The 14761-nt window shown below is 39.2% G+C and overlaps 1 protein-coding gene across 3 annotated transcripts in view; it reads right to left on the bottom strand.

The window, feature by feature from the left end:
• The window catches only part of STAU2 (staufen double-stranded RNA binding protein 2), a 142704-nt gene that overhangs the window by 68002 nt on the left and 59941 nt on the right, over positions 1-14761 (bottom strand). For all 3 annotated transcript variants that reach the window (XR_014550394.1, XM_083623301.1, XM_083623300.1), the window contains exon 12: positions 9012-9319. Coding sequence is in view for 2 of the 3 variants with exons in the window: in XM_083623301.1 (XP_083479427.1) it covers positions 9012-9319 (308 nt within the window). In the remaining variant the exon portion in view is untranslated. The remainder of the gene's footprint in view (positions 1-9011; positions 9320-14761) is intronic.

Raw genomic sequence — 14761 nt, forward strand, 5'->3', positions numbered from 1 at the left:
GACAACAAACAGCACAATCATAACTCCTGTCTACTCAGAAATGAATCCTACTGAATTCAGTGGGGCTTACTCCAAGGGAAGGGGGTTAGGATTGCAGCCTTAGATGGTGTACATACAGACAGAACCCTAAATTTTATTTAGATTTCACAGCAAAAGAAAAATACAGAGAGGCTGCCAAGAATGTCTAGAGACGTAACACTGATCTCCTAGTCCTTTCATCTTGGGAATAAAAAACAACCAAAGAGATAATAGCAAGACCTGTTTCAAAGCCTGCTAATTTTAGGTACGGACAGCATTTCTTTTTGAAAGTATGTATTTCAGCTGAATAATTATGGCAAGCTGAATCCAATATCTGTGAAGAATTAAGGCAGGTTTGGAGAATAAAAAAGAAATCATGTTTGAAATAACATTTTGATTTCTGCGTCAGTGCAAATATGCTTACACCTGCTCTTAATTTTCTTCTTGGTTATGAAAGCTGTTGTTTGCCCAAAGTGAGGAGGAGAAAAGACTGTGTGTCGTGCAAGTAAATCCAGAAACATTCAAACCAATGGGCAACTGGTGTTGATCAGTCTAAGTTTTGTTCTTAGAACTGCTGAAAAATATGGTGTTAATTCAATTACAGCCTCACAACATGACACATACAAAACACAGCTATTTCCATCCGTGCAAAGCATCCCTGTTTCATATTGAATATACTGCTGTTTTTTGTGTGCTTACATGTCAGAATGACCTTATTTCCATCAGAAGCTCATCTCTGAAAATCTGCCCTCTGTAAATCTAGATTTCTCACTTCAGGCAGCCCCATTTAATGGTACTTTCTTCCTTCTAATCTGTGTTTCTCGCTACTTTTTCTTTTGAAAAATTACCCTGGAAAATCAAAGTGCAGATTAAACCTGAACAACTAAGCACCAGGCTACGAACAATTGAGTGCCATACTTTTTTCAGTTCTGCTGTAGCAACTCAAGCCTTCTAAACTTTTGGCATCTCTCCAGTGTAAGGTTGGCATCTAACTTTATCAAGGATTTACTTAAAAGAACTTGGCAGGGAGCACAGGCTGCTTTGTTTAGTGCTGGTTACATTATTTTGAGAGGTCCTGACAGCTTTAGAGCTATTTTAAAAAACTAAACAAAAACCAAATGTACTGGTTTTAAAAATAATGTTTGGATTTCTCCAACTGGAAAGCTAGTTGTAGGCATGTGCTACAATGTGTAGGATTGTAAAAAATAAGGCAACAGCATTTCATTCATTCAGCCCTATACCTGAGTTTACTTATACATGATCCTGCCATTTCTATGCATCTGCCATTTGCTTTTCCTGTTTGGCAATAGTTAGAACACGAAAACCCTGTATTTCATTTTTGAGACAACAAAATCATGTCAAGTATTACAATGCTTTTAAGTACAAGGAGTTGCTGCTTTTCATAGTGGCAGCAATGGATAGGTAATCTGGATGCCCATTCTCTGCCCCGCCCCTAATTCTCTGATTCTAGAATATTGAAAATAATATTTGTAACTTGACCTTTATTTATCTATTAAAAAAATGCAAAGCTATCTGAATACTTGCAAGCTATAGAGAGCTCCTGAAATGCTTCCCCAGCAATCATACAGTGGCTTACGATTGTTCACACATTAGGTACCAGCAGAAGGTAGGAAAAGTTACTTGGCAAATCCTCCGAGGTTTCAATTGTACTAGGATATGTTTCAGTCTGACAGGATTTGTACCAATTCATATTCTATTCTTTTCAGCCCATCATGCTGACTGGGATGATGGAAGTTTGAATCCAGCATTGAACAGAAGAGAAACTTCAGTAAAAAGAGTACAAAATCTTCATGGAACCCACAGGCTGAAAAACATGCATCCCTCAGTGTTCACTTGTGGCTGGTGTGTGCACCTGAGAATCAGATATGTTAAGAGTGAAGTGGGCCAACATTCTGAAGATGTTTAAAAAGTAAACATAACATCAATGTCACAGTTTGCCTGAGGTATCATAGATGACCGGTATATTTAAGGATTTCCCCCCCACTGCAATAAATGCAACATGTGTCCAGCAGAGAACCTGAGGTATCTGACAAAAAAAGCCCAAAGGTCTTAGTTTGACAGTCATGCTTGTTCGTACCATTAAGCTTTGGGTAACCTATTCTTCCTTTTAACAGCTATCTTTTATCTTTTCACCAACTGACTGCTCAGCATAATATCGTACAACATACATTAATACCTTGCTGTCATTGCCAAAGCAGACCAAAACAATGTCTTCAGGAGGAAACCAGAATGATACTCTCCTTCTTCTACCTCAAACACAATGTTGGTGCATTGCATAGGGATCTGTCGCATTTGCACAGGGGTATCCATTTGAAAAGCCCAATTCATGAAAACTGAAATGCATGGTGTGCAAAACTGGTGTGTGTGGATTTGAAGTATTCATGTGTTGAGTTCTTCTTGTGGCAGCCCGAACATAAACATGACATTCCAGTGCGCGGATATCAGATGGACCTGGAAATGGAGGAGGTGGGCCAGAGAAGGCAGGACCAGAAAGTCCAGGTCCCTGCCTCACATAGAAATAAAAATATGCATGTTGCTTATTTTTCAGTTCATTAACTTAGGAAAACTATGGTAATTACTCCTTTTGCAGAAGTTTGGATTTCAGAGGGTCAACAGCACTGGTCTGTGATACTTCCTGCTTAAGTTTATCTGTATCGTAAGAAGCAAACAGCACTGAGTTCATGCATCTTTCAAAATCAGTCCAAAGAGATTCACTGTTCTTGTAAACGTCTAACAGAACCCGATTTCCTTTCTGAATAGCATCTATTTTTTCAAAGCTAAAGCATGGGGGAAAGATACAACACTGTGTTTAACATACGGTATGTCAAATACGACCTTATACTGAAGGTTCTAAAGGAGGAAAAGTTTAGAGCCAGCTGATTGATTAGACAAATGCTCCACAATTTATTTATTTATTTACTCCTGGTATTGGTCATCCAGTTAGATGAAGTACAAGGGACTCTTTCCTCTGTGTGCTAACAGACAAATACACAGCAACATCTATTTGTAAATGCATTCCCACACACCCATGAAAGAAGGCAACTTCCTGACCAGCCTCAGGAATCAAGGCTACTGGCACTGGGTACAAACAACCATAAATTCCAATTTAAACAGCAATGTAATACCTGAAGGGTCTTATAAATCTCAAACTGCAGAACTATGGATGCTTTAACTCTCTAATGCTTTGGTAACATAAAATGTGAGGAGTAATTAAAGAAAATATGGGTCCCTATACGCATGTACATTACCTGACTTATTAGCTGATTATTCGCAACTGAGGAACCACACACTGAAAGCTCCACAGCACTCCCTAAGCATCACCCTCTGGAAACAACCATCCATGTAGGAATGGAACCACCACAAAGTACTGCTGCCCACCTCTAACTCGAACAGCAGCTCCAGAAGGATACCATGGTTGATGGTATCAAAAGCCATTGAGAGGTCAAGGAGAATTAACAGGGACACATTACACCTGTTTCTCTCTCCCAACAGAGGTCATAGTACAGGGCAACCAAAGCAGTTTCTGTGCCAGAACTGGGCCTAAACCCTGACTGAAAAAGTTCTAGAATATCAGTTTCCTCCAAGAGCACCTGGATGGAAGACACTCAGAAATCAACAAATGTGAAATAGAAAGAGAGCTGAAATAGTGTGATCTGTTCATACCCACAATGTGCACGTATGGATTGAATCTTAGGCCAAATTCAGATGTAGTAAGACATTGTACAACTGGGCCTTCATGCGATATAAAAATGTTTTATTTTCCAGATTCAGGAAATGTGGGCATACTCTACAGAGAATATCACCTGCTTACTAGGTCACAACTTAAAACCACTGACTGAAACTGAATGGCAACAACTGGAACACAAGGTTACCATTTTTTGCTCTTTACACTGTTTTTCCAGACCATGTTGAACCACCTACAGTTATGAAAAAGATCCCAGGCTAGGTAGAGATTTAGGCTAATCCAGCAACTATCTTCTTACACTCCTGTCACTTTTGAGCTAAGAAGTGATATTGACTTAAGCAGACCTATTCTGAAGTGTGCCAGAGCTGGATGTTACATTTTCTAAAGAACAATGATGAGAGGTACAAAAAGAACAAACGTAGTAGTTGCACTATATGGCACATTGCATGCATTATACATATGAAAATAATCTCTGCAGGTGGAGAACTGTAAATAATTACTTAACTATTCACAGATTACCACTAGTCTTAACCTCTGAGAAGGTCATACTTCCTGATACTCAAATGAGGGGGAGACGAGAGGAAGGGGAAGGAAACTCTGATAGGTGCTGGTTATACTCCACTTATGAGGTTAATTTGGAGCAAAGGAAATGCAAATGATGAGCTTCCCATGGATGTCTTCCAAACAAAGAAATACAAATTGCATTTGTGTGCATATCTAAAAACAATTATTGGAAGACTGATCCAATAATGCACCATCTAAGTGCACCAGTTTTAATTTACAGCGGTGGGGTGGGATGGGGTGGGGGGTGGGGAATCAATCAGCCAGAACTCTTTGAAATAAACTTCTACACAAGGCCATCTGTACCCCTCACATCACCATATCTTATTGAATAGATTGCCAGATCGGGTTTATACCTGTACAACTTCAGATACCAGGTTTTGTAGTGAATTACTATAACAGATTTCAGATGCTCTACTCGGTGAAATCTGCTGAATTGGTACTGCAGACCTTTTCTAGAAAATGTAAATTTTATACAGAAAAACCATGGGGATGTGCGGGGTGTCCTTGGTCTCTAACATGAAAACTCAGGGCTCCAGCTAACCTGAACAAAAGTTTTGTAGGGATGGTGGCTTTTTTTCTTTCCTACTCTCCTGACACTTTCCCCTGCTTTGCTACGTAGGGCTACAGAGCTTAGGCTTGGAGCTGTCTGCTAGCCTTAAACCTGAGCACTTTGTTGCTAAATATTGGGGTGAGCATGTTTATCGGTGGAAACAGTGCCCCCCTTTAGCCTCCATACTTTTCTGTATAGTATAGGGATGGGGTTTTTTAACCCTTATTACACTCTCTCCCCAACCCCCAACCCCAAAAACTATAATCCTGACCTCCAGGATACTTACTGTAAAGTTTTGATCAAGTCAATGCACAGAACACCCATGTGTATTTTATGCACGTTTGTATCATTCACATCTAAAGTGGGAATGCAATCTACCCTCCAACAAAAGGGGAGGAATGTGAAACCTCACCACAGTATGTTCCATAGGCCCTGCTGCATCTCATTTGACCCTTCGCAACACACTCCAGCTAATTTTCCTAGTAAACTATAGCTGGATTGGACAAGTTAAGTAATATTCACTATTAGCTGCTCGGAGCACTTGGAAAAAATGGCCTATAACATTTTTAAAGTAAATCATCAGCATGTAGAACCAATTCCACTAGATATTTCAATGTAACCAAATGATTTGGGGTATTTTATTTGCACTGTAGCTTTTAAAAAACTTCTTTTTCTGTTTAAGTTATGAAGCAATGAACAAAATTGCAAGTAAACATTAAAATAGCAACGCTTCTTTTATGTGCAGCTCATTTTGTTTAATAAGCCTCCAAGCAAGTGGCTTAAATAATAATCCTAAACCTGAACAATAAGAATGCTTTATACAGATACTGTAAAATTTGTTAAGTACTTGGCTTCATTAATTCGAACTGAATCAAAGTACAGCACTGGTCTTTTAATAACAGAGCCCTGTAATAATGGGTAATGAATAATTTAATAGACTTGCCTAGCATGCAGTGTATGTGTGTCTCAAATACTGATGGCTTGTAACATATGTGTGTTTTACATATATATATAATGAATACAGAAAATTAAAGCCTAAATAAAAATACATATTTTTAAAAGGTATATCTTCTAGTTGGACGTTGGCGACTGTCCAATTAGGTTTTAAAAAATCAATATACTTATTCTTATTATAGTAAACAATGCCTCTTGGGAAGTAGTTTTTTTATTGTTTAGTTAATTTTTTTGAAATATGGAATGTGTATGCTCAGTTGTCAGTGGGGAACAAAGATGTGTTTATAATTAAGAAATAGACATTTTAATGTTGATTGTTCTCAGCACACAGGAACTAATAATTTGTCTAAAGAAAAACCACAGACAACTCTGAGGCATTCAAGGAGTATGAAATAAGCGCCATCCTGGTCAATGCACTATTTTCTTCTCTGGTAAACCTGTGTGATATAACTAACCTGTAAAGGAAAAAAAGGCTTTTAAGATCTTGAACAGAAAGCGCTTTCTGTAGTGAGATGGTGAAGAGACTGGTGATAGGCACTTGACAGCCCACTAAGCCATTTCCCACAGAGATTCTGTTCAACACTCTCCTCAGTGCTCAGTGATCCAGCACAGAGCTTCATGCTCATTCCAAAAACTCAGGCAGCCAAGGTATTAAGCTGAACTGAACAAAAGGGGTGCGGGTAGGAAGCCAAAATCACCAGTTTCTTGATACACTGAAGAAATAAGTGGGAATTAGAGAGAATATCTACTGAAGTTCATGTAGAATGACCAGCAGCAACCTGGGCAAAAAAGGAAACAAGGATTCTATTTTTCAAGACCAATCAAGAATGGGTGGGGGGGCAGAGAGGGGGGCAAGTAGATAGGAAAAGCGCAAACAATCAGTGCCTAGTAACTGTATCTTACAGCTAAGGAAGTAAGCAAGTTGGTGAAAATGTTACTATAAATTGTGTTTTCTCTAATGAAAATAAAGCACTGAAAGCAATTCAACAAGATGTGAAAGAAAGATGTAAGAGATAATGAAAACTTTTGAGGATTGAATTTCCTTTCATCAAGATTTGTCTGATCCTACTATATGCAGATGAACTGAGGGACACAAGATATCCACCTCTAACTGGCACGGCGACTCAGTTAGGGCAAGCTTTCAATGTTTCTATTTCCTAGCGCCAAGAAAGCCTGAAAGTATATAACTGATTTTTTTTTTTTAACAGAAGCTATAATGTGAGTGTTAGCAAGTGCAAGATCTGATTTCCTTCCTTTGGTTTTAAACGGGTTCTCTTTTCTTTTTGCAAACATCAAACCGTCCGCCAGAACACATCAGGAGCCACTTTTAATTATTCACCACCACCTCAAAGTTTAAAAAGTAGCTTTAGGTTGGTTAGAAAAATAAAAGAATCCCTGCTGCACAAGCAAACACATTTTTGAAATAAAAGGGGCTAGTTAGATACATGCCAATACTTCTTATGATGGAAATATTTAACTAATAAGTATACATTCCCCTTCTGGGTTAGGTACTTGAAAAGATGATAGGGCAGCTTCAGGCATGCTTGGATCTGTGTCTAGGCCTGATGGGGGAGAAATGGCCTTGGTTGTCCTAGCTGATGATCTTCATTGGAAGAAGGGTAGGGGAGTGTGAGCCTGCTGAAATTTATTGGCTTTTCAGCGCTTTCAATACCACTGACTGTGGTATCTTCTTGGACTCCCTGAGGAGATGGGGTGCAGTGTTTTTCCGTGGTTCTGCTCTTATTTCCAAGGGCGGCTCCAGAGAATAGCACTGGGTGACTTCTGATGGAAAGTGCTGTGAGAAGTTGGTTCCATATACAGAAGTTGTAGGAATGGCTTGTTTTTGACCAGGTTGCACCTGCCTTCAAGTTGTTTAGATTGGGGGTGCTCCTTGAACCATCACTGTCACTTCAGGGCCAAGTAGCCTGGGTGGATAAAGAAGTACCTATGCCTTGCTTCAGCTGGTGTACCAGCTGCAGCCATTCTTCAATAAGGATACCATGGCTATGGTCACTCATGCTCTGACAACCTCCAAGGTGGACAACTGTAACGTGTTCTACATCAGGTTGTCCTTGAAGATGCTCCAGAAATTGCAATTAGTGCAAAACTTGCTTGTAGGAGTAGCAGGCCTAGTACATAAAACTCACATTTAAAAACAAGTTGACTGGTTGCCATTTTGTCTTCCAGCCCAAGTCAAGGTGCTTACACTTTAAAGACCTGAATGGCTAAGTCCGAGGTATATAAGCGAGTAGAATGCCTTCTCACATATCCATCTGCCCATCCTGTGAAATCAATGGATGATACCTGAACTAGTGGTCCCTGCACAGGACGACATATGTAGTGCTGGGGTCCATGGAAGGGCCTTTTCAATGATGGCTCCATGTCTGTAGAATACCCTCATCACCAAGGTGTGCCTAGTGACATTGTTGTTTTCCTTTATGAAACAGGTGAAGACACACATCTTCTACCAGGCTTTGTGAGGAGGGCAACCGTGACTGAAGTAATTTCTAAATATTTTGAGGATTGCATTTTATTAAAAGTTGTATCAAAACAATTGTTATTTAAGTTCTTGTTGTCAATTATTATTATTATTATTATTATTATTATTATTATTATTATTATTTATACCCCGCCCATCTGGCTGAGTTTCCCCAGCCACTCTGGGAGGCTTTCAACAAAGATTAAGAATACATTAAAACCCTGTGGCCTTTTGTCGCAGGGCAGTATTTAAATTAATACCAAATCATTATACAGTGGTACCTCAGGTTAAGTACTTAATTCATTCTGGAGGTCCGTTCTTAACCTGAAACTGTTCTTAACCTGAAGCACCACTTTAGCTAATGGGGCCTCCTGCTGCTGCCGTGCCGCCGGAGCATGATTTGTGTTCTCATCCTGAAGCAAAGTACTTAACCCGAGGTAATATTTCTGGGTTAGCGGAGTCTGTAACCTGAAGCGTATGTAACCTGAAGTACCACTGTGTATTCTTCCGTCCATGCTGTGCATGATTATTTAGGAGCACTACATGCGTTACTTCCCCCCCATCCCAATGGAAATCCAGTTTCAGGCGGCAACAGACAAGACAGTAACAAAATCATTGGAATATATACAGGATCCTTTGACATTCTTACAACTCTAAATCTTCTAAATAAATAAATAAATAAGCTAAATAATTCTGCAGATAACGGCTATACAATGCCTTTTATTCAAGTCCACCCATACCTGAAAGCCTTGGATCCTTGCCAGATATTCCAGTTGCTTTGAAGGTTGCACAGTAGAACAAGGGGCAGTGACTGACATTCCTTTCAGTCCTATAGCTTCAGCAGTGGGAGATGTTCCGTTCATGAGCAGTTCCCTGGCAATTGTAGCTGTATTATTAGTGGCAGGAGATGTGCTGAAGAAACAACTAGATGCTTGGCTCATTTCCTTGGAGGACAAATAGTTTACAGGGGTACCAGGGGATGCTTTGTTGCGGCTCGCTTCCATTTCTTGATAAACATCAGGAGAGAGATGGAGTATTCCCTTTGGTGCTGAAAACAAGAACAAAGACCCTTTTTACTCTACCTGTAATTGTTTAAATATTACCAAACAGAACATTGCCAGTAAACACATTCTACTTTCAGATACTTCTTATTGAAACCATCAGTTTCATCCTCACAAGTCTCATCATTGTCAATCATCATCAGTGACGATATTGTGGCATCTGTTTCTTACTTCTCTATGTGGAAGATACACTTAAATCTTAGCCATCTTCCAGAAATGCATAATAATATTAGATGCCATTTTTCAGTGCAGGGCAGTAGATATGCGGCCACATTCACACATAATGCCAAACCTGAACAACCCCAAACAAAACATCAGGCTTCAGCCTCCCACCTTCCAACATGGTTGTTGGGAGATTTCCCCACAGCTTTGATTTCCTTTTTCCTGAGTCCTGGCTTAGAGTTATATTTGAACCAGGCATCCTGCTTTAAAATAAAGTTGGCGGATTAACCTCAAAAGAGAGGGAAGACTGTACATCAGACACTTTTCTTGGGCTCATTCAGGCTCAACATACAAATGCAACAAGGTTTGGATCGATGATTTTGGGGTTCAATGTTCCACCCAACCTTTGGTGGCCCATAGCTCACTGGCCTAGCACAGGTTTTTCTGCAAAGGTTCTGTGTTCAGTACTTCGCTTCTTCAGTTAAAATGATATCAGAGAGCAGGGTTGAGAAAAGTCTCTTCCTGAGATCTTGCGAGAGCTGCCAGTCAGAGGAAACAATACTGGTCTAGATGAAGGGATCTGATTCAGTTTAAGAATCTTCAGGGCACAACATATTAAATACGTCACTTTCATAAATGCCTGAAATCTGTGCCTTGCTCCTTCTGCCCCACCATAACAATCAGAAAAACACCCAACTTTTGTAACCGAGATGGTGAAATACAGTGGGAAGTAATAGATATATGATTTCTGCTGGCATATTTGCAGAGAAAATCAAGGGACAATGCCAATACAGATGGTGAAGAGCTCACGTTTCCTTTGAATGTGGCCTAATGCAAATCCAGTCTCCGTAAAAGCTCTTCAGATATATGCAGATGCAACATTTTAAATAGCAGGACATGAACAAAATACATGTATTTGTTCAGAAATAATAACAGAAGTAATATGGTGAAAGAAAACCCATTTAAAATTCCAGTACAATACTATAAACCTTTTCAAACCACATCAAAAAGTACAGATGTCTAGTCCACTGATGTAATATCACTTCAAACAAACATTTCACATGCTCTCTCAGCCTTTTCAGTGTTTTTACATGATCCACCCAAATATCTAACTGCTGTCTGGAACAATAGTCGGGAATTCGTCCAGATTACTAATCTTTTTAAATGTTAAAACAACTAATATGGAGCATAGGATGAATAAAAAACTCTCCCGCATAATATACCATATGTTTTTCAATTGTATCCACATTACTGTAATAACATCATTCAATTAGCAATAATGACAAGGACTTTCCACTTATGTAACACCTTTTGTTTTGAGGATTTGGAAGCACTATACACGTCAACAAATTATGTCACACAATACTCCTTTGAGGTTTCTGCCATTCCCATCTACTACCAACAATATTTATAAAAATAATCTCATGTTTTAAGTAACATCATATAATAACATTTTCCTGTATTTCCACTACTATAAAGGGAACAAAATAGGGGTTTCGCTGCAGAAACTATAAATTCTAGATAGCTACTTTTAAACTTTATTTTAAAGACCAGTTAATGCATTACATTATAGCTTTGCAATACTTAAGTTGCTGATTAAGAAAAACCTTTGGTTATTTCTTTTTCAAACATGCTGGCTTCTGATCATATATAGCAAACTGTGTATAACTATATATCAATTTTAATATCACACAGGAGGATTATGTCTGTGACACAGAATACTACATGAATAGTATCTTACTTCTTCTAGATTAGAATAAAAAATGTTACAAAAAGTTTGAGGAGCACTTATAGATTGACCCAACCTTTCCCTACACATGGGAAACAATAGGAAGTGCCTGCAGCCACTGAGTTTTCATAGACCTGTGACATTAAAGCCTCCTTTAAAAAAATTTAAATACTAAAGTTTTCTTTTAGTGGCTATGTTAAAAGCATTTAACTTTTACTAAACAAAACACACAACAAGAAGAAAAAAGCCTAGTACAGTGTTACCTTGGTTCTCGAACGGAATCTGTTCCGGAAGTCCATTCAACTTCCAAAAACGTTTGAAAACCAAGGCTCAGCTTCTGATTGGCTGCAGGAGCGTCCTCCACTCAATCAGAAGGCGCAGAAGCCGCGTCAGACATTCGGCTTCCAAAAAATGTTCGCAAACCGAACACTCACTTCCAGGTTTGCGGCATTCAGGAGCCAAAACATTCAAGTTACTACAGTCACTTGGTGACTACAGTCACCAAGGTATGACTGTAATTGGTTTATTTCCATAACAATGAATACAACCTGTGTAGGTAAAATGCTTTGTGACATGTTTATTTATTTAAAACATTTTTAACCTGCTCCTCAGTCAAAAAGGCTCCCAGAGTAGCTTAAAGGTAAAGGTAAAGGGACCCCTGACCATTAGGTCCAGTCATGACTGACTCTGGGGTTGCAGCACTCATCTCACTTTATTGGCCGAGGAAGCCGGCGTACAGCTTCCAGCATGTGACCAGCATGACTAAGCCGCTTCTGGCGAACCAGAGCAGCGCACGGAAACGCCGTTTACCTTCCCGCCAGAGCGGTACCTATTTATCTACTTGCACTTTGACATGCTTTCGAACTTCTAGGTTGGCAGGAGCAGGGACCAAGCAACGGGAGCTCACCCCGTCGCGGGGATTCGAACCGCCAACCTTCTGATCAGCAAGTCCTAGGCTCTGTGGTTTAACCCACAGCGCCACCCGTGTCCCAGAGTAGCTTACATAAGATGAATTTTAAAAAGACAGCCTTTGCACATAGGCTTGTAATATAAAAGACACAACACAGTCTGAAAAAGGCAGGAAAAGGAAAACAACCAAACTAAAGGTAGCAGTTCTAATAATGACCAGTTAGAATGGAAATAGGTCAGCGAAGAAATGAGCCAAATGAAGGTGGTCTCTCAGCAGAGCAACTATCAATCCCCGCCCCCCCCCATTTAAGAAAGTAAATAGATACATATGTATGAAGGTCTGTATACAATTATATTAGAAAAATATGCAGACTGGAAAGATAGTGGTAATCACTCATTATTTAAAAACTCTAGAGAGGTTTTCTTCAAACAGTAGTCTCAAACGCAATCTTTTGTTTCAAAAACTGCTTGAGGATTGCCTTGCTGGTTTAGAACAATATTCCACTAGTCCAGTGGTTTTTAATTGCATTTTAATTGCTTCTTTTATTTCTTATAGTATTGTCTTTTATTGTATTACAATTTGAATAATAATATTATTATTCAAATTGCAATACAACGTAATAAATAAAAGAAGCAATAAAATGCAATTAACTATCAATATGAGTATTGAATGTGATGAAGCTTATTCATGGCGCTATCAAGGAAGTCCTGCTCTAGTCCACCATTCAGTTTCCAAGAACTGCTAGCCAGATACTACTGGAAACTCACAAGCAACAGGACACAAGGGTGGCAGCTATTCCTAATTGTTCCCAGCATCTGGTATTCAGAAGATTACTTTCTTATAAAGAGAGGTCCCAATTCAAAATTAACAACCACTGACAGACCTCTCCTCCATGAATCTGTCTTAGTCTAATCCATTTTTAAAAACCATTAAAATGTTTGCTTAACAGTTCTGCTAACCATTTACAGAAAGAAAAAAGAAAACAAAATGCAACCCATATGCAACCATACTAAGTGATAGTCTCGCCACAACAGAAAGAGGATGGAAAGTTACTTATGAGCCTCAACCAAGGAGAAGTACAGAGACTGTGCTGTCACCGTCTGCGTCTCAGAATGGTCTGCTTTTATAGGACCATTAATGACTCCCCCCACCCTCAGTATTCATAGGATAGTAGTCTTCAAAAACACCTACCATGTGGTAGGTTTGCAAGTTGCTGTTATTAAGAAAACGGTCAGAAATTACACAATCTCTGACTTCACAATCTCTTTCAGAGTTTGACTAAAAGTCTTGGAACATATCAACTACAGCAATCCAAAACGTATTTCTCAGGATGTGTACACAATTTGTGCAGTCAGATAGAACAGAGTTTTCGACTCACACATTTCCCCTCCTTCCTCTCCCCACACTCCAAAATTAATAAGCTTCTTTCTGGCTCTTGGCAGGAATGCTTGATTCTGGTTTGTGATCCTGATTTCAACTAAAACTCATGATTTGCTCAAACCATAGGGTTGTAACCAATGGTGTTAATCTACTGATGAAAGACATCTGTGTTAAGAGGGAAACAATTTCCAGTAACTTCCCCTCTTTCCTACAAGCTTCCAACAGTCCCCCTAAATCTGCTCCAGAGGGCATCCAAGGCTTCGGAGCAGATTGGGGACCTGCAGAGGAAGATGTAATCCCACCCCTCCTCATTCTACTGATGGACGCTTTCCAACAGTAGGGTGACACCACTGGATACCACCATAGCTTGTCACATTCGGATGCAACAGCAAACTATGGTTTGCCAGGAACATAGAAAGTTTTAGAAATCGTAGCACAAGAAGTTCAGGTCTATTCTAATTATGCCCGTAATGTGAAACCATGGTTTGACAATATGATATAATGCACTTTATGTTTAGTATATATTTAGTATATTCTGAACAGCCTCATGGGGACTCTTATACAGAACTGTATTGCTGAAACATGTTATTAACCTGAGTCATGATGAAATAATTCCAAGCATTTCTCTATTCAGTCAGTAATAACAATCAAATTGTCAGTACCTTTGGTACCATCATAAATTAATTTTCACAAAAAGGCACAGAAAATACACTCTGAGGCACCCTTTCAATAGTAATAGAAAAGAGCAGAAATACAAGCATGAAGACATTGTGCTTATATGCTCATATTCAGTTTGCACGAAATGCTAGGCAATTTAAACTCTTGAGAATGGTTTTCAAGTACCACTTTTGGAATTTCCAAGAAACATCCGTGAAAAAAAGGAACAGCAAAACACAAGAATGTGATCACAACAGCCATCTACAACAGTACTGGTAAACAGAGTGGCTGTTCAGTCGCTATTTTACCAAGAGTAGACAACACAGTAAGAGTGGGAGAGTCAGGTTCAACTGCAGTTCACATGTATTCTGCTTTTTTCACGACACCTCTGCCATTGCTCAACTGAATTCTTCTGGAATACCAATGGCTCTGCTATTTTTTACTTAATGGGCAGTGAGTTCAGGTAGCAGCACTCTACAAAGAGTTTTGAAGAGTGATTCACATTATGTTGTCATCTCAAATATTTTCTGTTGTGTTTCTGCATTTATTTAAGACAGGTTAACACTATCACCTCCCCCAGTATTTATGTGT

Source organism: Podarcis filfolensis (genome assembly GCF_964270895.1).
Source record: "Podarcis filfolensis genome assembly, chromosome: 7".
Taxonomy (NCBI): Eukaryota; Metazoa; Chordata; class Lepidosauria; order Squamata; family Lacertidae; genus Podarcis; species Podarcis filfolensis.